Source organism: Leguminivora glycinivorella, chromosome 1 (genome assembly GCF_023078275.1).
Source record: "Leguminivora glycinivorella isolate SPB_JAAS2020 chromosome 1, LegGlyc_1.1, whole genome shotgun sequence".
Lineage (NCBI taxonomy): Eukaryota > Metazoa > Arthropoda > Insecta > Lepidoptera > Tortricidae > Leguminivora > Leguminivora glycinivorella.
The window spans coordinates 17,668,230-17,692,570 of record NC_062971.1 but is presented as its reverse complement, the minus strand read 5'-3'; the positions used below and the strand labels follow the sequence as shown (position 1 = coordinate 17,692,570).

The following is a 24,341-nucleotide window of genomic DNA, read 5'->3' as shown; positions in this document are numbered from 1 at the left end:
TCCTGAACTCAATTTTGAAATTAGTTTCAAAATTGAGTTCAGGAAAACTCTTTCGCTCGCATTCATAATATTGCCTTTGAGCGAATCAAAAATATACGCAGCGCGTCCTCAATTCGCGGCTTCCTGTTCCAACCAATAAATAATTTACAGATTTCTTACTGGACGTATGCAGTTTTAATAGGTATATAGAAAATTGTTCCAACCATATAAATAAGGTTTATTTAAATACCTAGGTTTGCGAAAAATATTATTTACAATATCTACTTTGAAAACTGATTTCCATATGAGACAAATGAGTATAAATAATCATAATTCATTGTAATTAGGTACGTTATCGCCGTGGTACGAACAATTCGTGCTACGAAATTATGAGTATTTTCTCCATCCCGAGAATGCAACATAACAAAGTTTTTGTTTTTATTAATATTTCTAGCAATTGCTCCACAACGGGTACTGTGCGTTTTACACTGTTTCATTTTTCTTAGAAAATGCAGAGGCAAAGAACCTAATTTTACATCAGAAGAAGATTACGTACCTACTACTATACTACTTACTTTACAATTTGTTAAAAGCGATGTAGCTTGTAGGTACGAAGAAATGCCCACCACTGAGGTAAAATACTAAAAAAATACTAAAAAATGAAAAATAATCAGTGGATTTACTTTTTATTATGTTTTCACCAGAGATCGCTCTATAGGCTCCTTATCACATACGTTTTAGGACATACATTTAAAAAGAACCCTTCCACTAAACTTAACAACAATATGCACGCCATTTAACATCTTAAAAGCCATAATTTATATTCTACTTATAAACTCACTTGTGAGAATTTGCATGCTCGTAGTCGCCCTTTAATGGAGCGTTTTTGTATGAACACAAGCTACTTTCTACCTTACACACATTGAGTTTAAGGATTAATTTACAGCCAATTAATTGCAAGATAAACCTATGAATGACTCGACATTGCAGTCACGTGGTCACCACATGTAAAGGTCGACACCCTTTGCAGGGATTTGTTTTTCAGTCATTATTAATCGTATTTGCCTTAGGTTAAGGGTGATTTTAGAATAATTGTACAGTATCAGGGTATGCCATCGAGACAGACACAGCGGCGTTCCAGAAGAAAATTTTAATCACAGGACTCTGAAGTGCGCGATCTTTGTTAATGTATGATTATTGATCAATTGAATTCGTTAGAGTGCATTACGTCAGAAATGTTACATTTCTAATTAGCTATTCCAACTGTTAAGAAATATAGAAGCGATTGTTTTTAAGAGCATCAACTGTGATCTACATTTTTGTTTCTTTGTACTAGATTGAAGCATATTATGTGGAAATATAAAACGGTAATAAATTAAAAGGAATGTTAACGTAATCCCTAGTTGTGCGTGCGCGTGGCGGGCGGGGCGGGCAGCTGCAGCCGGGCGGCCAGCTCGGCGGGCACGTCCAGGTAGGTGTGCTCGAGGCCCACGGTGAGGATGAGCGCGCGCAGCCGCTCCACCGCCACCGCGTCGCCCTCCGCCGCCCACACCGTCACCGACGAGCCCAGCGCGCGCGTCTCGCGCAGCAGGTCCAGGATCACCGGCTGGCTGTTCGACGCGAGACCGGCGCGGACCTAATAGACCAATTTAGACGATTAGGTACGTTTACATCTACTGCTTGGAGGTTCAATTCCTTGCTGCAAAAATCTGACTGATAAGTTAGGAAAATACTAATTGTATCTTTTGCTGTCCGACGACCATTATATCAACTAGGTGTAACACAATAGAAAGAGGCATAATCACAGTTATTACTCACAGGGAATGTAATAGTCTGGTTAACTTTAAGCGAATTGACCATCCTCAGCATAGTCCCGATCTGCTGGCGGGTGTACTCGCCCTCGGTGATGTTGCCGCCGTAGCGCGTGGTCCAGCCCACGGAGAGCACGGCGCGCGGGTGCCGCGACGCTAGCTTGATGAACTTCTCGGGGTCGAGCGGCTTGGTCGTGGCGGCCACCGGGCCCGGCAGGATGTCCGCGTTCAGCCATAGGGGGAACGTTACCTGCAGACAAATATACGTATGTTGATGTTATCTATTTTTATTTAAGTATGTTATTTTTCCGGTTAGGCATATTTCTAACCCATCACACTGACACCATGGGCCATTATTCACAGAGTATACTAAGCCTTAAATCTATGCCCTGGGTCATCGCGGTAGATTACGTGCCATTGCACGCTGACACCGCTAATGAGCTTTGAAACACGTACTATCAACAACTGCATTACTGCAAGTATATAAATGTTACTCAATAGCCATAAAATGGATCGTAAAATAGGCACGAGTTTCTGAAACGATAGAGTCGTGTCCAGAGACGTTCACACCTTGAGCCCGTGGGTTCCATAATTCTAAATCTATGTTTTATTGTAATTTTGTAAATTGCAATAAAAAATCTCAGGTAAAGTTCTAATAAAATAACTTAATAAAAATTTTTACTGAAAATATCACATCACACATAGGAATTGATTAAATACTTGGACTCATCTCGCTTTTACAAATTTTACAATTAGTCCGTTTGCAAAAAGTTGAATAAAACTATAAGGGTCTTAGAAGATTCTTATCACGCTGGCGGAAATGAATCGCCATAAACCCGGGAGAGATAATAATACTTTTATCAAACATAAACTATAATTTATAAAAGATCTTTCGCGCTGCGCTTCGATCAGACCAGTGGTCCAAATCAAGCGTTCGGAGAAGAAAGTAGTACCTAATGATGAAATGGAATTTAAGTGTGTTACACCTTTTTTCTTTTGGGCGGTCCTAATACGCGGAAGCTGCACTCGCGCACATGTGGGCATTCCAGTGCGTCGCCTTGCATTGGTATGAACTGGTAATAATAATGAATGTCCCAAGACCACTGCTGGTGTTGGGTGAGGGTATGGGCTATCCTTTGTATGAGCATTGTAACCAGTTAACCACCCATATTAAATTTACAGTCCAAGTGTGGTTTAATGTCAGAGTATACGAGTATATAATTTCGCTGATTTTACACATAAATATTATGGTTATTTTGAAAAAGTATCATCATAAATAAATGTAAACCTAAACCAACTCAAATTTAATTAAATATGATACAATAAGTGTTTTAATCTGGCAAAACATATTCGTGTCTCGTGTAGACTGTGAATAGAGACATAGAAATGTTTCTATTTCTTTTTAATAATCTTGCATCTGCTCAGGCAGGCAATTATGGTCGCGCGATAAGTGATAAAATAGCAGGCCGTCCCTATCGCACTATTTCTAAGTGCGATAGGGACGGCCTGATATTTTATCGTCTATCGCGCGACCATGCTTCCCGTGGAGGACTCGAGACCAATTAACATTTGGATCAGAAGAGTTTGTCGTTATCTACTGCACAAATGTGACATTCCACGCCAAGGGTTCTTATGCTCCACGTGCATTGGAACCTCCTTTGAAATCGACTTCTTGTCCGGTCTCGTCTAATGTTCTCACGGGTGGATCGTGCGTCACCCTGGCTTATCCCGATTCGCGACCAGGCACCCATTAATTATATCTCCAGCTTGCATGTCGTCGCGGCTCACGGCTACCGGATGATCCCGCTTATTTTCATATGTCTGCAATGTTGTACGGGGCCTTTGCCGAATAGGGCTACCAAATGGCAGACCACCAAAGTGCAAGCTTGGCAAAATATTACATAATATATTGGATTGGCGACTTTTTTAGTTTTACTTACCTGAATGAAAACATGCTTTTACCAAAATTAGTCCGTATTTTTATTTGTTGTTATTTAATATCTAATATGTTTATCAAGATTGAATTATTGTGTGGTTCAACCTTATTAGGAGGCTAGGTAATAATTTAATTATAGTAATGTAGGTTGGTAACCAATTTCTTGATGGCTCGAGTATTACCTAATAATCTTGGCATAAGTTCGAAAAATAATGTTGGCAACCCTAAGAGGCACATTAAAGCAACGAACCGACCACACAAGGCGATAGAAACCATCAAGGATTCACACGCCTTGTCATAATACCATCTGTGTGAACTAATATTATATTGCCATTAACTACTTTATGTCACATAAACATAGGGTTCGTATTTGTCATCACAGCATGTCCCGTCTGGATCATAATTGAAGGATGAGTGATATAATTTTGTAATTCTTATTCGAATGCACGAACACTGAAAAGCATTAAGTGCAATAACTTTTTTACTATAAGATGCCTTAAACAGCTGCTTTAACATTAGAAGTTTGGTATCATAAACGATTACTCTTAAATAAAGCAGGACTTCTAAGCCTAAGCGACTATAGTTGCGTTTCTCAGCTTAAGCGACTATAGTTGCGTTTCTCAGCTTAAGCGACTATAGTTGCGTTTCTCAGCTTAAGCGACTATAGTTGCGTTTCTCAGCAGATGTGTCCCTCCCAAACAGGATAAAAACGTATATACTTTATACAAAACATACAATAGTTATTTGTTATACAAGGGAGCAAAGTTGTATTTTAACCGAGTGTGGAATTGCAACACGAACTAGCGAATGGATTCTAGGGTTGAACTACGAGCTAGCGAATGGATTCTATGGTTGAACCACGAGCGAAGCGAGTGGTTCGAAAATAGAATCCTGAGCGAAGCGAGTAGTTCAAAAATAGAATCCTGAGCGTAGAGAGTGTTGCAATACACACGAGGTAAAATAACTTTGCATCCCGTGTGTAACACATAACTTTTCACCTCACTAAAGCGAGGAAACACGCAATACAGCCATACACACAGACAGACACGTCAAACTTATAACACCTCTTCGTTTTTGCCTCGGGGGTTAAAAATAACTGGAACATAATTGCACAGAAATAAGTTAATTTGCGTTTATTACAATTTCCACTATGCATCCACCGACACCACAAAAGTTTCAAATTAAGAATCAAGAAGAAAAATCTATTTGGGTGCGTTCCGTTTCACGCGTTTTGAGATTGCAATGTTACTTAAGGTGCGTTCTGAATAAGTACAGTGGAAAAGTCAAAAATACAATTTTTTGTACGATTTCAAGTGTTTTATGGTAAAATCATGTTATAAAATTGTTTGAATTTAGTGTTTTTAGTCGGATACAATTCGATATGAAATTATTTTTACGTTCACATCACATGATTTGTTAAGACAATTTAAGCACAGCATTGAGGTATAATGTACTAGAGAGGACACGGCGAACAAAAAGTTTGCGCCACGAACATAAGTCCAGTGGACTTATGTTGCCTCAGTCAGTCTCTGCGCGTGGTGGGAGGAGGTTGTCTCTGACTGCACACAAATAAAATGAAAAAATGCCTTCCTGTGCTATAAGATACTGTTGAAGCCATACGAGAAAATCTAATAAAAGTGACGGTGTCACATTTCATCGGTTAGTAGACAAGCTATTTTGATCTAACTTAAGTAATTATTATAATGAAGGGACGGGCTCCTTAAACGCGATGCTATGGCCGCCATTTTGACAACTGGAATCATAGATGAATCGCGCAGACATGACATGTAGGTAATAAGGTATAATAATTGTGATCATATTCTGTTTTCAATATATAATATAAAAATATTTATTTCAATTTATAGTTTTGAATATTACACGGTTCTAATACGAATTTTATTCGATAATATTATACAATAAGCATGATTTTGAATTATAATTCTCATTATTGACGAAAAATAGTGACACAAAAACTGAAATAGTATTTAATGCAACCGGTGTTTAAGGGAGGTAAAACAAGGTGAATGGCGCGATCACAGAGTAGTAATAGAACAGAGGGAGTCTCACTGAAGACCGGCTGTGACCCAACAATGGCGGACGTTTTTTTTTTAATTTTATTTTATGGCTTGGTGGCGACCTTTCAAGCCAGCAATAGTAGACGGTTTGCGATGTGTAAACACGATTTAAAATCAAAATAATTATAATTCAGGTCAAAAGAAAATCAATTCTTCACTTAATTTATTAAAAATTAATTATTTTACTTGAAACTTAGAAATATCTTGTTTTTAACAAATAATAATGACTCAGTGCGCCGTGTGCAAACACTATTTAAAAAAAATACTGGTCACACTCTTGTTTTGCAGTTTGTTGGTTTACGATTATGAACATTAATTAATTAATATTGTGATTTTACGCATAATCACGTGATAAAGTATTAAATTACGCATGAAAAGTTGCTCCGTAATTTTTTTTCTTTCGATTGTTGACATTTTTACACAAATTGACAACGCATGTAGGCATATTTTCTTATTTTTCTGGAGATGTTTTCGCCACGGGCGCCTCGATCCGACTGACGGGAGATTAGTGGATGAGGTCATAGACAAAGCTATCAATGTGGATGATGGAATCACAGGTTTTTCTTTGGAGTTATCCGTCCTTAGAATTGTAGGTTCATGGGCGCGATTATTATTCTGAGCGACAGAAACTTACAAAACTAATTTTATTCAAAGGAAATTAAAATTTATGAAAAAAACAATTACTTTTATTTCACAGTAGAAATTAAATATAACACAATGTATAATAGTGCTAAAAGTAAACTACTTAGTATTTCACACACAAAGTATAAAACAAAGGTCTACACTAAAAGTGTCGCGTCTAGGTGGTCAAGTCTTACTCTATGACACGGTTCGCTTCACGCGCATGCGCCTCGCGCTGCCGCCGCTGCCGGTCGGCGCACAGAATATGTTCGAGTTGTCATTTCTAGTACGTAGTACATAGTAGTTCAATGAAGCACAGGGAGAAAATTGTCCCGTCTGGGACATGCCTTTACAAGAAATTATATTTAAAAAAGTAACTAATGACACGTTCGGATTTCAAATATTATTTGCACTCTTGTGGATAAAATGCGATTTTGCTATCTGTTTTTAAAGAATAAAAAAGTCCTTTCTGAGCTAGTGAGGTGAAAATAATTATGTGGCCTAGGTATATATTATTGTCATTCTTGCAAGAGTCTGAATTTATTATAATTACCCACTTAACGCTCCACTTCCCTTGCTTGAGTACCTAATCAGAATGCCTCCCAAAGTATTCTCTAGACAGGATGTTTGTAAAAAATTATAATATGTAAAGCAACGTACCGAATCATTTTGCGCGCTATTCTCAGGGCTTTTAGCGGCCGAGAAATCTCTTCGCGAGCAGGGCGAGCAAGACGCTTCGCTGGCGCGCGCCTGCGGGTCCTGGCGGCACCTCGGCAGAGGAAACATTCACTTACGGCATGACGTCCACAGGCTCCACGCCCGCCGACTTCCAACATCAATTACGACGCTAACGCGTAGTGCATTTTAAGTATTTTAACTAATAAAACTAGGTAGTGCTCGACAAAGCATGTGCGTTATACGCTGTGCGACAGAGGCTATGACAAGACATGACGTGCCGAAGATGTGAATTTTAGTGCGCCCAAATTACATAAATATTAGGTACATAGTTAGAAGATTACAAATACGCGGGCCTTGGTAAAATCCGAAACAAACATAATGTCTAAAATAAGACAAGCAAATTTTAAAAGGTGCACATAGAACTGCAAATCTTTAGATATTTATGATAACATTTCTAAATACCTAAGATGAAACATGCGCATAAACCGTATGCTGTGTCTTTTTTAATTTGTCCCAAAATTTCTCATAATGCAACTCACCTCAGGTTTACTAAATGGCGCTATTAAGTCCTGTGCTTTTTCAAACGCCTCTATGCTCTTAAAGTCCAGCTTGACGCCTTTCTGCTTGTCCTTGGCGATGCCCTTGTTGTGTTGCGTCACGATGGAGAGGAAGTCGCCGAGAGACAGGTCGGAGGTCGTGGCCGGCGGGTGCGCCATCACGGGCAGGGGCGGGCCTTCCTTGCCGATCAGCTGGCCCAGGACTATGTCTGCTTCGAGCATCTGCACGTCGCCTGGTAAAAATGTTCGAATAAGTCGATGGTAGTCAAGTAAGCTATAACTTAAACCCAGAAAAGCCGTCGGGTTCTGAGATGTCTCTAAGACCTACGGAATCCAGACAGGTACCTATATGTAATATTGTAAAGACGAGAGCATCCACTACAAGTTTAATACAAGTAATTTTAGACTGTACATTCTATTTCTACCAAGATTTTTTGCACAACAATTTATTTGGTAACCGTTACTTTCGCAAATATTTAAAACAAATTTCTTTGTGACGATTTTGTGCAGCTTCTAACGATTTACCCTAGTTTGGTTTGGAGCGAGTTTTTAATAGCATCAGGGGAAAACCCGTACAAGATGTAATGTTTCAAACTTTTTTATTGTTTGGCGTGGCGTCGCGTCGGTATTGTACTACATCAGTGAAGGTTAATTTAATAATATGTACTTACTTATGTCATCGAATCATCGGAGGTAAAATAAGTTTAATAAAATCATTGTAAATGCTTTGAAGTTTGTCACGGTATTTCTGTAAACTTATTCTCGACATTAGTGACAAGTTACCACTTTTGTGGCCTACTTGCAAAATGAAAATAATTTTTACCTACAGATTAAAACAAGAGCGGCAAATAATTTCCCTTGGTTTGTAATTGTATCGCAAGGCGCTACGATTGCGCGATATTGCGGAGCCTATATCTGTCGCGCTAATTGTAATAAATGCTTCTGGGAACGCGCGCTCGCTGGAAATGCTATTTCTGAGACGCAGGCGCAAACCATGAGATGATATTAAATAATGGAGAACATAGTAAAATTGTCTGATAGACACGGTTATTAACCATAACATCGATTTAGAAATATTTACGACGTCCCAAATTGTTATGAATGTATATCAGCTAGGTCGGTAGCTATTTCATTCATTCTAACGATGCAATTTTATTCTTATCTGGTTTGAGTGAGAGTTATTGTATCGGACGTGGTGTCTTGTTTGTTCACTAGCCACACTAGGTGAATCTGTGCAATACCGGATAATCAGTTGCTTATACCGGTTAGAGCGTGTTTTCGTTTTAACCAGTTTTAAATTTGCAAGGGTGCAATTGTAGAACCGGCGCCGTCACATTTTTTTCGTAATTTAGATTGTTTGGCCCTATTAGTAGGCAATTAATTTTCGAATAAAAAAATACCGTAACAAACCGAACAATAAATGTATTTTGCTGTTTTAATGCGGATCGCGGATCGCTGAATCTTTCTATTTGGCCTACACCCTGTTGTGGTAAGTACACAGCGAGCGGGGCGTGACGCCTCGCGCCAAACCATGGCTGCCTGCAATTAGTTTATGATTATGAAAGCTTTAACACGGTCCGTTTCAACCAAAATATGAAAATGCTAGCAGTTAACTCTCTTCCCAGTAATATACCTAATTACAACCTACATACAGTTACAAATATGTACATATTAAACATACCACTCGAGCTCCAGCTAATCAATACATATATTTACAATGACATTCGAGTACTTACCTATACAATATACTAATACACAACACATTGTAATATATGTTAATCAGTACTCAGTAGGTAATTAAGTACATAAACAAACATACATACTACATCAAGTCCGCCATTCGTAATTTTTTATGTAAGTATTGTGCATACATACATACAATCACGCCTGTATCCCATAAAGGGGTAGGCAGAGCACGTGAAACTATTAAAGCTTCAGTGCCACTGCAATAGCATCCCCTTGTGCAATAAAGTTTAAATAAATAAAGTATGGGTTGAGTTCAATGTTATGTAGGTATGTTAAAGAAGGTATACCTATGGTATACCTATAAGGTATTTAAAAGTGATCTGCAAAAAACAGCCATTTCATAATTTGGGCAGCATACAAATAATATGCCGGCAATAAATAAAAATCGAGCTACAAGCTACAACTCGTGTTCAGCAAATAATTCACAAACGGTCAATGTGAATAACCAATATTGATCTGCATTTCTACTAAGTTATCGGCTTAATAAATAGTTGATCTACAAAATAATTATTTGGTCAGCAACACTTAAGAATTGGCCGGCAGAAAAACAAAATCGTTAAGCAGTGAAATTATGAGGTCTGCATATTAAAGGAGCGATCATCTTATAAAATAAGTTGGGTTACGTTTTATTTCAAGAATCGGCAAAATGGCAAGCGGAGCAAAATTAGCCCACGTGACACGATCAGCCAATCGTGTTGCGCGCATTTCATTCGATGTTTAGTAACATCAGAACTTATTTATGGTCGATCTCGGTTGGTCTAGCTAGAACGCAAAATGACGACTTTTATTACTTTTACTTTTTACGACTTTTATTTTTTTGTAGGTTAGGTTCGTTCTTTAGGTATCTTTAAATGGCCGAAGGCCAATTTGCACAGAATAAGAGCCCCGCGGAAGCGGGTCTCCGTCGATATCGCTTTAAAGTTAAGATAAAACGAAAAAAAAAAATTGTAAGTAGGCAATTTTCGTTCTAGACCGTTTGGGATTAGACTAATAGCGATATAGGTAAAGTAGTACACTAGTAACTTTGCGTTCTAGAGTTCACCATCACTTCACCATCCGAAGTCAACCCATATGCAGTGCCACGTGTGGTAAAATAAGGAAATACCTCCAGAGTTAAAAACTATTACCAATTAGGGTTCCGTATACCAAAAAGGTAACAGGAACCCTTATGACTCTGTCCGTCTGTCACATCGTTAAATATCTCGAGAACTACTTATGCTATCGATATGAAATTTGGAATAGTTATAAACATTGTGAACCTCTACAAGTTGAAGGTATTTTTTTTATTTTATTAATTAATATAAATGATAGAAAATGGCCAAAATGAAAGGGGGGCAAACTGAAAGGGGTGGAAAAAAAATGTTTTTTGAAGGAAAATGTAAAAAAAATACCGCCCCCCCCCTTATCTCCGAAGCTTACCAACATAAATTTATGAAATTTTCACCAAACATGGTTATTATAATGAATATTACAGGAAAAATAAAATCGTACACGTATCTTGAAAACTTTTTTTAGGGTTCCGTACCTCAAAGAGGAAAAACGGAACCCTTATAGGATCACTCGCGTGTCTGTCTGTCCCTCTGTCACAGCCGATTTCTCCGAAACTACTAGACCGATTTACTTGAAATTTGGCACACGTATGTAAACAAGTGGCCCAAAGACGGACATGTAATATAATTAAATGAAATTAAACGAAATTTAATCATAGGGGCCACTTTTGGGGGGTAAAATTGACAATTAATAAAAATCAAAGTTATTAGAACTATATTGTGTTACATATCAAATGAAAGAGCATTTTATAAGCATCTCAAATATATTTTTTTTATAGTTTTTATTTTGGTAATTTAGAAGTAATTTAAGAAAATAAGCAAAAAATTACCATTCCCCCCCCCCCCTTATCTCCGAAACTACTTAGCGGAAAATTTTCAAAAAAATACACGAGATAGCCCTCTACCTGTAGATTACAGGAAAACCTATTAGAAATCTACAGTCAAGCGTAAGTCGGACTTAAGAGAAAAAACTCAAATTGAGATTTTTCACTCACTGCCGCTGCAAGTACTTACTAAATGTTTTGAAATTTTGTGAGCGCCATGGACAGGTAGAAAGAAATTCATTTCTGTTTAGAAATTGTTAAAAATTTTAAGCATTTGCCAAAATGACTTAAGTTCCTACTAAAAAAGAGGCGCTTACGACTGTTTAGAACTGCACTGACCATAATATTGCCCTAATAGGTCCAAAAAATGGTGTATATATACGAAAACAAAAAAATTGTGCCACCGACAACCAAAATCTGAAGTTTATTTGCTCTATCTCTTATAGTTTCCAAAATATACGCAAAATCTTTAAAACTAGTACAAATCTAGTGTAGTCAGGCGCTCATGACCTTTTTGTATGGAAATGTCGAAATCCGACTCGCACTTTACCGATTTTCATAGAAAGTTGTGTTTTATTATAGTTTTGAAGGAGGTTTCTTGTTTTTAACCACCAACGCAAAAATATTATAATAATAATAGGTTTGACGCTTGACATGTCTGTCTGGCATCATAGCTCCCGAACGAATCAATCGATTTTGATTTAGTTTTTAATGTTTAAGGTGAATTCGTCGAGAGTTTTTTTTTGTACCACGTAGGTGGCAAACATGCATACGGTCCGCCTGATGGAAAGCGGTGACTGTTACATATGGACGCCTGCCACTCAAGGAGTGGCACATGTGCGTTGCCGACTCGACTCATTAGAAACTTGTACAAACCTGTACTTAGAAGGGGCCTGGGTGCCGACGACTGAAGGAAGGAGGGGGAAGGAAGGAAGGAGTACCGCACCCTCGTTGAGCTCTGGCTGCCTTACTCACCGGCAGGAACTCAACAATGAGTAAAGTCTAGTGCTACTTGATTGCGGTCTTTTGTAAAGCGGAGGTATTAGACTCTGCTCTACCTTAGAGTATATTCAATTTAGTATTAGAGTTATCAGTCAAGAAATTTAAATGCAGCGCCATCTATTATTAGTTTCGACAACTTTTCATGTGACTTTCCATGCCTAAAGGTTCGCACAAGTCTCAAGTCGCGTAAATTACTTAGTAAATTTTGCCGAGAGACGGCGCTAAATACAATAATACTCATTAGAGTACCTATACTTCTAGTCAAAGACATATATAACTCCGTATAGACAGATAAAGTCTAAGAATAAAACGTACTTACCTCAGTACCACACAGAAGAAGGGCTCAGCTAGTAGCGCTAATATTAATATTAACACGCTTTTATTAGGTCGTCGTGTATGTAACTAACTATGTAATGGAATCTACGGAGGCTAATTTAACCATCTTCCAAGGATCGTAGCGTAATGATAATTGGCAGCTGTATGTAGTTCTGATGACAGTACAATAATATGGTACTGTTGAACTGATCTGATGATGGAGCCGGAAGATATGAACTGGAACTACATGATGGAACATCGTATCATAGCTGTTTTTGGGTTTCTTAGAAAAGTCTTGTAATGAACTTTGACTACGATTAGGTTTCAAGGTCTGATGATGGAGCCGGAAGATATGAACTGGAACTACATGATGAAACATCGTATCATAGCAGTTTTTGGGTTTCTTAGAAAAGTCTTGAAATGAACTTTGACTACGATAAGGTTTCAAGGTCTGATGATGAAGCCGGAAGATATGAACTGGAACTACATGATGTAACATCGTATCATAGCTGTTTTTGCGTTTCTTAGAAAAGTCTTGTAATGAACTTTGACTACGATTAGGTTTCAAGGTCTGATGATGGAGCCGGAAGATATGAACTGGAACTACATGATAGAACATCGTATCATAGTAGTTTTTGGGTTTCTTAGAAAAGTCTTGTAATGAACTTTGACTACGATTAGGTTTCAAGGTCTGATGATGGAGCCGGAAGATATGAACTGGAACTACTAAAAAGATCAAAGTAGTATTTAAAATAAGTTGGGATAGGGTTTTCTTGAGACCCTTAAGAGCAAATAAAGGGGGCTCAGGGGCGATCGAAGCCCCCACAAAAAAGACAGATCAACGTAGTATTTAAAATAAGTTGGGTTAAGGTTTTCTTGTGACCCTCCAGAGGAAATAAAGGGGGCTCGGGGGCGAAGCCCCCGCAAAAAAGAAAGATCAACGTAGTATTTAAAATAAGTTGGGTTAGGGTTTTCTTGTGACCGTTTAGAGGAAATAAAGGGGGGGCGAAGCCCCCCGCATAAAAGAAAGATCAACGTAGTATTTAAAATAAGTTGGGATAGGGTTTTCTTGAGACCCTTAAGAGCATATAAAGGAGGGCTCGGGGGCGAAGCCCCCGCATAAAAGAAAGATCAACATAGTAGAGAATGCCTTAAAGCATAAGTCCGCCTTTTGTACTGCAAGATTTTCTTTTATCACTGCTTCCAGTAGTTCCACAGGTGGTAAATGATCTTTATTACTAGATTCACCTACTTTTATCAATTTTAAAGCACTAGTGGATAAAATGCGTTTTTACCCGCTGGTATTAAAGGACAAAACACGTGTTTCCGAGCTAGTGAGGGGAAAAAATTCAATGTTGGCTGCTCGCGTGCGGTCTGTTTGTTAATGTAGGTAAGAATTTAGAATGGCGTCATTTTGTGAACATCAAAGGAGTGAGCCTTCTGTACTTGTACTATTATACATATATTCTGTGACAAAACTAACAACATGTGTTTCAAGTACAACATTCGAAATGCCGGAAAGTTAGTAGGTATCGACCGTAAATTGGCGAAATCCAATTTACGGTCAAATTAACACATGTGATGGACCCTGCCGTCTATAATAAATTGCCGCAATATGTGGTTGAAGCGCCTAAGTGTGTCGAACTTTAAGTACCTATCGCTTAAAAAATTGGCTGGTCGAGCACCCGTTCTACACTTATGACAATTTTTTTATTACCTAATTAGAAAAATATTTTTGTGCATTTTTTATGTGAATATTGCCTAACTTTTTGTAATTTCAATCTTCTGTCTATTTATTCTCTAAGTATTATTGTTGTATGAATATTATTTTTTTAAATCAAATCTTGACGTGTAAAATGGCGTTGAATGAATAAATGAATATGAGTATGAGTAGTATGATTATTTTAACCATTGAAAGTCTGTACGGAACCCTCGGTGGGCGAGTCCGACTCGCACTTGGCCGGTTTTTTTATTTATAAAAAACCTTTCAGATATACATTTTCAATTTCAACACCCTTGCGGGTGTTTATTGTACCTGTATTTTTTAACAAAATAAAGATGACATTACTTGCTTTCAAATAGAGGCAAAATGGTTAAAATCGGTTCACGCAATAAACAATTATTCCATAAAAATCATCTTCCATACTATTAGCTACTCAATTTGCCGATAGATGTCGCTGTACGTTGAACGCTCATTTCCTACATCGCGTTTTTCCTGATATAATGAGGTCGGTTCAGGAGCGTCCTTGCGACATGTCGTAAGTCGTAAACTATTGAAGTCGAATAGCCTTGATTTTATTTGGACGTTGTCTAACAATAAAATTGTATATTAAAATATTACTTGTTATGTAGGAAATTGAGTCTTGAGGGATTTAGTCAAATCTGTAGAGTTCTATGAATAACATTTTGATGATTCAACTATTGAAATTTTGTACGGAACCCTCGGTGAGCGAGTCCTACTCGCACTTGACCGGTTTTTTTTCAAATACATACAGTTTTTATTTAGAGGGTGTTTTTATGCCATAGATGAAATATTCGATGTTAATATGTCCTACGTGTTGATTTGTCTGTTTTTGTTTAGTTTTAAGTACCTATTGATGTTTTTCTTTAAATATTCTGTTTCTATAGTTATACCTAGATTCGGAAGTGTTTGTTGCTCCTATCTTTTCATGTACTAATTATTTTATATGTGCAGAGTCGGACACAATGCTATATTGTTCATGAATAATATACTATGGCTACTATGACTATGACCGAAATGCAGCTAAGTTGCTGATCAAAAACATTTTTTTAGCTTACCAATTTTTGCGGATCAGTTCAACTGTAATCCAAAATGGAATAGATAATTTGCTTACCTACTGCTGCCGAAATAATTACTTTGCCGACCAAATAAATTTAGTGCAGCTCAGTGTGACATTAAATGCAAACCGGTTTTTAAATACTTGCTAACCTTAAGTTGCTGTCCGTTTATAAATTTTAGCTGACCAAATATATATTTTTGTTAATCAAAATCGGATTTTTTTGCAGATTAGTTAAAGTTAAAGTTACCCTAGCGATAGTACCTACTCTTTATTATACTGTGCTTATGGTACCTATACTAGATTGTTTGTATTTATGTACAACGAAGGTGACAACATAAAATAAAACTTACTCGCTAACGCGGCTTGCAAGTATGTTTTGTTATTCACAGCATGTGCCCAGGTAACGGTGGTTAAATTTTTCAAAATTTCGTCATCGCCAAGAACGGATCCTGCAAAAAAAAAAAAACTATGAAAAACTACCATTTAGTAACTATTTTGAGCGTTGGCAACATTCGTAGTGTCAATGTCAAACTAATATTTCGCTTCAGTCAGCTGAGCGGAGGCCGGAGTGAGAAATCCAGAACAAAATGATTTTCCTAAGTACTTGTTTTATGAACATTATTGAACGTTTAAGTATAATGGATTCAACATCTTACCTCTTTCAACTTCTGACATCTTAAAAAGGTAACTGCTAAACTTCTACGTTACTACTACTCTAAACTAGTATTTTGTTTACACAATACAATTCACATTGCTAAGAAATGTCGTGAAGTTATGTTGTTCTGTCATACTTACTAGTGATGTGACACGCAGCAATCGAATGTCGGTTTATCGGTAAATTGTAGATATTATTAGTGGAATAATACATATAAGACGCATAGGTGCACGATACATTTTTATTATATTACTTCATTATATGAAACATGGCTGGTGGCTGTTGGACGCTAGTGGTGGGATGGGAGGGACCATTCTCCCATTTGTTTATAAAGATATTTATTTGCATTATATTTATACTATAATAACCCTCCTTTTGCGTTGCCGTAGTCAGGTATAACCCCTACATCTCATAGTAAGTATGCACGTCGGCGGCGGTCGTAAGACGATTGCCACGTTTCTGGATATGCCTAGGAATTTAGGTATCTGTCTGATCTTATGAATCTTATGATATCGGGCGAATACCTATCTTAAAAACGATTAGTATCGGACCTAAGGAACCTAACTAAATGTTTTTTTAATAACTCTTTTTAACAAAATTATAATCGTATACGATTCGTATGAGGGTTCATCCATTAATTACGTCACACCAATTTCATGATTTTTTGACCCCTCCCTCCCCCTTGTCACACGTCGTCACACTAAACTGCACCCTGTATGTTTTTTTCTAAAATCTGTAAATGCCATTTTTCATCAATTTGAAATCGATGGATGGTCCCCTTAGACTATTTTCACGTAGGACTACGGCATCTCATAGCTGCCCTTAATGACCCGCCATCAAAATACACCCTGTACAGGTATATTTCCTCGTCTGGGATCTTGAAATTTTACAATAATATTTCCACAGCTGCCAATGCCATTAGGAATCTAGAATTCTAGATCAAGGCTGATAAACCCATTGCACCGTAAAAGATATACACCAGCAAGGGTCACGTCATGTACCATCGTACCTACTGAACTATAAATCATAAAACTCGTGTATTTTTTGCATTATTCCAGCATTTGGCCACGGCTCTTGAAAGCCTGGAGTACGTTTTTTGCAACCAATCACAGGTTTTGGCGTAGACACTAGTTTCATGAAAGCGAATGCCTGTGCTTCCACTCCAGACGGTAAACTAGGGCTAGTTGGGATTAGTCCGGTTTCCTGAATGTGTCTTTCTTGAAAGTCTAGGAACTACCGTTTGCCTTTCTGACAAATGCAATTGGTTAGGCTTTGCCCTGTGTTTTATCAGCTTAATTGCTAGTTGTAATATCGGTAAAGCCTAGCGGTAAGAACGTGCGAATTTATTTGAATCTGGAAGTCGCGGAGACATAATCATTTGATATTAGCTGGTCGCTTTACGCTGAACAAAAAAATTTTTAAGGAAACCGAATTAATCCCAATAAAGTCTAGTCTGGTTTTCTAAAAGTTAATGCTTATACCAATCATTGAGATTAGTTGATGCCATAAACCACGATAGGTCAAGGATGATTATGACTGCTAGTTGTAATCTAAATTTCTTTAGGGGCATGGTATTTTCCGTAGCAGCGGCTTGTTTCCGATACAGCAACCATTCAGTGAAACATTGAAAATTTCAGATACGCCAGCACGTACAAATACAAAAAACTTTAAAAGCCTCATTTCTTTGTTTTGTTTTTCGGGAAACATTGATGTCTGCCTCGTATTCTGTCATTGAAAAAGAGTGTCAGTAAAATCGCTTTGAGTGTTTATGTTCTCGGTCTTTGTCGGCAGAAAGTGTTCGTAGTGATAGAAAAGTTGATCATTTAAACACTGGCAATGAGATTTATTAGGGTAGTTCTCAAATTACAGGGTTAAAGTCGTTTTTTCACCTGAGAAAAAGAGAAGACAAGGTGCTTGACTTCATCATCTGAACTAAATTTAGTCCTTTAAGAACATAATTATGGTATGGTATCTTGTCTGATCTCGCAATTGAAATGTCAGATTGATTTATATGCTCTTCTTCATTATTGCTGCCAGATAAGGGGGTGTTACTCTAGAGGCTCGAACTCCAGAAGTTCTTCAATTCTCCATTTTATTTTGCTATAAGGTCAAAAACTAGACAAAAACACATACATCATTCAAAAAACACCCACGCACAGTGTCAATATATAAAACACATTACAAATATATAGATTATATCGAAACAAACATAAAAATGTATATATGATACGTCTTCACTCATGGTAACTTTATCTTCGCAATGTTAAAATTACTTAACAGCCTAACAATAATGTACTTTGTTCATAGCGGCGCAATGCTAAGTATACTTAACATGCGTACCAATAAGTACATTTCTAAGAATCTCGCAAAGCTAAGCATACTTAACACGCATATTTGTAGCTCTGTCTAGTGTTCATTGGGCGTCTATATTATTAGAAATATATAATAACATAAAGAAAATATTCAAGTGGTTTTGATGTGACTATTGTTTATCACAAAAGGAGTGCCGATTCTGAATTTCAATGTAGGTACAAAATAATTTAATTTAATGTGGTTTTGGTCTGGCTCAATCGGTGGTGACCCTGCCTGCTAAGCCGCAGACCTGGGTTCAAATCTCGGTAAGGGCATTTCATATTTGTGTGATGAGCACAGATATTTGTTCCTGAGTCATGTATGTTTTCTGTATATAAGTATTTATCTATTTAAGTATGTATATCGCCGCTTAGCACCCATCAAGCTTCAATTAGTTTGGGACTAAGCTAAGTTGATCTGTGTAAGGTGTCCCCAATATTTATTTATTTGAGAGGAAAACATGGATATTTAAATCGTATTTTCAAATCTGAAAATAGTGTTACCCTTCACTAGCAAACAGGCGTACCGATCCATCAACATGTCGGTTTATGATAAGGTGCATCTATTGGCGGAACAAATGGTCCCCGAATGAGTTTGCCGCGCGCCGCTGAAAAAATGATCACACTCATTTGCCATTTCTTATGATTTGGGTCATCCCAAAATTGTGACGTGATCATTTTATGAATTTCATAATACACGTTAAAATGTTTATTTATACCTAGATACAGTTTATTTTGAACGCGTAGGTTTCGTGGTCTATAAATCTGAACACCAAGTAAATAAACATTTGGTAGATATGTACCTACATAAACTCGTAACTAAACTAAGTAATTTTTACAATGTGGATTAGGATTTAGGATTCTGTTACATGACAGTTCTATTTACCCGAACTCTAAGGCCGTTTTCACATTATCCGATCCGATATCGGATGTAGGAAGGATGTAAAATGTAAGATTTATGCGCTTCCAGGTCTTCATTTATGTATTTAATAGATCATTATTACTAAAAAACGATTTAAAACGCAAAAATTGCGGATTTAATGCTGATGGCACTCTCCTACAACAGTTTTTGTCCGAGGCACCATGGAACTGCCGATATCGGCAGGACGCTTCCGACATTTTTTGGCATGCCGGACCCCCCGTCAGTTGTCGGCCGATAATATTTGTTTGTGTGCGTATATAATGTATGTATACGTTTGTAGTAGTGTGCGTGACAAAAATGGCGTCTATTAAACAGCTGCTAATGATCGAAATTCAAATTAGTTGACAATTTCCATTGAAAAAAAAAGGTTGTAATGCATCGGTCCGAATTGCGGATACTAGTTTTTTCATCTTTTTGTAGATATCGTTGAATGTAAAATTATTTATTTTGCCTGACGCCCTGAGTATTTTTTATGCTCGTTATTTTATGTTTTCACATTATCCGATATCGGATCGGATAATGTGAAAACGGCCTAACCAGTATAAGGAGCTCAAGTTGTTTAGTAGTTTACTTTGTATTATTTTTTAAATTAACTTTCCTTTACTAAATTTGTTTAAACATAATTATTACTTTTAATAGTTTTGTTTTACATGGTTTCCCGTCGTTAGTCAAATAATTCATTTGGCGCATTAAAACACCTTGCCGTTAAATTGTGTTAATAATAAAATGAAGTTACCTCTTACTTCTCTAGAATAATCCTTGTTAAACTACTTCATTATAAAAATAAACTAAGTCAACTAACCTGACGCGACCAGAAGGACCACAATCAGTAGGAACATGTTCACTTTTGTTTTAAATGTGTATCACTTAAGATTTCATATTCTAGGTGTCACCGTGCCGCTCGTTGATCTTGCAATAGACGCTGGACCCAGAGGCACCTGTTTATTGCTAAATTGACCAATTGCCATTTGACAACTTGATTGCGATGGATGTGCTCCGAGATTGACCAAGGACTGGGGGAAACGCGTCATCTTATCTGCGGTATCTCTTGGCACTTCAGCTTCCCGTCTTTTTTACTAACCTGCGTTATCGTTATCTGTGAAGAAATACCTATGCTGTTTCATTTGTTACAAGAGACGATTGCACTTTTAACTATTTTTTTGACATTTTTTTGTAAATTTATCGTAGCGTGCATGTAAATATCTGATAGTATTACTCTGTGACCTTGTTATGTTAGACAAAATATAATAAATTTATCATTTTCTACAAACCAACATACATTTCACTTGTATTTTAACGTTATGGAACCATCTACCGAGATACAGACGACAATAGAATAGGTGCATGCCACGTCTTTGTACCTATTACCTATGTCACCCTTAACTATCCTGCACACACTCGAGGTCAGTATTGTTAGGGACTACAGCGTTATGTATGGCATACATTCAAGTCAATTTATGCTCTGGGTCTTTGGATGTGGGCAATAGTTGTAGTAAAATAACCTTGTTCACACGAGCGGTATACAAGAGTGACCGACTTGATACGTGCAGAGCTAGGGAATGCAGAACCGGTACCAGTCCCAGAACCGGGACTGAGATTTCCGGTACTGGGAAAGAACCGGGAAAAAATCCCGGTTCTTCGGTACTTTTCGGTACTGAGGGTTTACTAGTACATTTGTTATAAAATTATGAATAAAACATAAAATGGAAGTCGTTGCAGAGATTGTTGGATACGTATTGGCCAAGCGGCGACCATGTTCGGGAGGCTACGTTCAAGAGTATGGTGTAACAAACATCTCATTGTGTTTTATTATTATTAAGAGCCTGCGATGTCCCACTGCTGGGCAAAGGCTTGCCCCCGCTTTTTCCATTCCTCCCGGTTTTGTGCAGTCCTCGGACATTCTTTCATAAAGGAGTCCAACTTGTTCCGCCATCGCATACGTGGTCTGCCGGGTCCCCGTTTTGGCCTGGGCTGCCACTCTGTGGTAATCTTGGCCCATAGCTCATTCGGCATTCGGCAGACATGACCGGCCCAGTCCCACTTCAGCTTTGCCGCTTTTCGAACTACATCGACTATTTTTGTTTTGGAGCGCAGCGTGGTGTCCCATGTCCATGAGTTTTCGCTTAAGTGACAGTGGCAAATCGCCTTTCATGAGATGTTTTATGGACCAATAGCTTCTCCAGGCGTTTTCAGTCCGTCTTTCGACTTCTTTCTCTTGTCGCGCCTGGAAAGAAATTAGTTGGCCCAAGTAGATGGACATACGCAACTGATTCTCCGTTTATCTCAATCCTACATGCGGTACTATTATTGGTCATGAACTTGGTTTTCGACATGTTCATCTGAAGTTCAACCTCGAGACTTGCGTCACTGAGGTCTTGAAGCATTGATCGTAGTTCGGAGGCAGTTGAGGAGAACAGACCAATGTCGTCGGCAAATCGAAGATTAGCCTTATATTCCCGACGATAAGGCCCCGATCTTCCCAACATGGTATAAGCTTCTGGAAGACTTGTTCAAGTGTGCTGGTAAACAGTTTTGGCGATAACGGATCTCCTTACTTGACTCCTTTTTGAATAGAAAATGAGGAACCGGAGGACTGTAGTTTTATGGCGGCTGTACTATTTTGATAAATGGTGGTTATGAGCTGAATGTAACTGGGATCTATACCTTGATTGCGTAAAGATGTGAAAATGGAATTGTGATGAAGGCTGTCGAAAGCTTTAGAGTAATCGACAAATGCGATGTTGATGTTGGAAGCTTTCTTCTAAATCAGGCACAGGCTGTGGGTGTGTGGGAGATTCGGAGTAAAGGGTTTTGTAGAAGTTGGTGGCTATTGTTAGAATTTTATTCCGATCGCCTATTAGGACCAAAATTATAGCATACCAGACTGCGTTCTAAGCATACTTTAGAAACCTGGACGACATGTGCAAGAAATCATTATAGACCTCAACTAATTCTAACATTAGCAAAGTTAGTTTGGTTTACCCTCTAAGTATAACCGACGCCGATATCCCGATCATAGCCGATGAATACCGAGCGGGACGAGTCTAACGCGTTTGAAACTATTTTCATAACATTTGTACAGCATTCAATGGATATTCCGTCGTTTACGTTCAAATTTTTGAAGTGATTAAATGCGTTTTAGTTTGTAATCTTTGTCCATTTTTCAGTACCGAAAAGTACCGAAGAACCGGGATTTTATAACATCAGTACCGGTACCCAAAGAGTTCAAAAATCCCGGGATTTCCCGGTACTTTTGGTACCGGGAATTCCCGGGAGCATTCCCTAGTGCAGACAAGAACGTGTGGCTGATCTAGAATGATAGCTCTAGATTTTTCTTTTGTTTATTCCAAATTGATAATATAGTATCTAAACTATCTACCAACCTACACTTAAACCTAGTCACCTACAGTTTATTTCCAAATAAATAGCGGATAGCGAAGATAAAATTGTAATTTTGTATTGAATAAAAAATATGGTTGTACCTAAATGTCGAAAAATCTATCGATATCGATATAATTGTAGGTACATCAAATTTTATTTAAGTATAAACGGTCAAGTAAATATTGTATCTTGTCACTATAAAACGGCGTGAAATTAAAAACAATAATGGGACGATAAACCTTCGCTCCTAAACTTAAATTTTGCGTCTCTTTTATCTGCCGCCCCAAATCTCAAGGAAGGTGGTTCTCAATTCGTCTGTATGTTTTTTTCAATGTTTGTTCCACGCTATCTCCGTCGTTACTGGACCGATTTAATTTTTTTTTATTGAATGTATCTGCATACATATTGGTCCTATTTTGATTAGAACCCAGTTCTGATGATGGGATCCTGGAGAAATAAATAAATAAATATTGGGGACACCTTATGACCTTACACAGATCAACTTAGCCCCAAACTAAGCAAAGCTTGTACTATGGGTGTGAAGCGACGATATACATACTTAAATAGATAAATACATACATATACATAGAAAACATCCATGACTCAGGAACAAATATCTGTGCTCATCACAAAAATAAATGCCCTTACCGGGATTCGAACCCAGGACCGCGGCTTAGCAGACAGGGTCACTACCGACCGAGCCAGACCATTCGAGGGAACTCCTCAAACCTTAAAGGCATACATAGATAGGTAGATAGATAGATAAATAATACTCTTTATTGGCACACCTCAGCAAAAGATACAGAAAAAAGATACAGTGGAGACGAAACAAATGATTATAAATAGAGGCTGACAACAGGCGTATGGCGATTTTTGTGTTTTTATAAGAACAGCATGCATTTACGTATGGAACAGTGACATTTGGTGCAGTGGAACTGCTGATGATGGTCAGAACGGAGCTCCTTAAATCTGAACGCCACGCTTATAATGGCTTTGGTATTTTTATAAGAACAGCTTGCGTTTACGTTCAGAACAGTGAGTGACATTTGGTGCAGTGGAACTTCTGATAATGATCAGAACGGAACTCCTCAAATATGAACGGTACACTTCAGGACAGTGACATTTGGTGCGGTGGAACTTCTGATGATGATCAGAACGGGAGTTCCGTTCTGATCATCATCAGAACGGCAAACGGAATCAAATATGAACGGCAAACTTATAGTGACTTTCGTATTTTTATAAGAACAGCATGCATTTAAGTTCAGAATAGTGATATTTGTTCTCTAGTAAAATTTTGTCAAGATCGAGTTCTTATAATCGGATATCGGATTCATGAGGAATTGAGGAAACTCCTCAAACCTAAACGGTATCATAAATTAAATATAACAAGATCATACCATACCATCCCATACATTAAAATGCGACCGCCTACGAACGCGCTTACACTCCACCACACATAGATGGCGCCACAAAAATGCCTTGTTGCCATCGATTATTTGTAGATTGGCATTAAGTGTCAATTCCGAGCCGTAAATCTTTGTCAAAAGTGACACTTAACGCCATCTACAAGAAAGTATAATCGAAAGCTACAAGACATTTTTTTTGTGGCGCCATCTATGTGTGATGGAGTGTAAGCGC

At 37.9% G+C, this 24,341-nt stretch overlaps 1 protein-coding gene across 3 annotated transcripts; it reads right to left on the bottom strand.

The window, feature by feature from the left end:
* Positions 1-652: 652 nt before the first annotated feature.
* LOC125229561 (protein FAM151A) lies at positions 653-20,230 on the bottom strand. 3 transcript variants are annotated; one of them, XM_048134439.1, is made up of 6 exons: positions 20,125-20,223; positions 15,745-15,843; positions 7,640-7,890; positions 7,083-7,181; positions 1,798-2,040; positions 653-1,615 (listed from the first exon to the last, which is right to left on the bottom strand). In XM_048134439.1, exons 1-6 carry the CDS (start codon positions 20,159-20,161, stop codon positions 1,379-1,381), a joined length of 966 nt encoding a protein of 321 aa, XP_047990396.1. In that variant the 5' UTR covers positions 20,162-20,223; the 3' UTR covers positions 653-1,378. The 3 variants fall into 3 exon arrangements, with proteins under 3 accessions (XP_047990396.1, XP_047990404.1, XP_047990412.1); XM_048134447.1 differs by lacking the exon at positions 20,125-20,223 and adding an exon at positions 16,051-16,166; XM_048134455.1 differs by lacking the exon at positions 7,083-7,181 and having other exon boundaries at positions 20,125-20,230.
* Between the last annotated feature and the right edge of the window lie 4,111 nt (positions 20,231-24,341).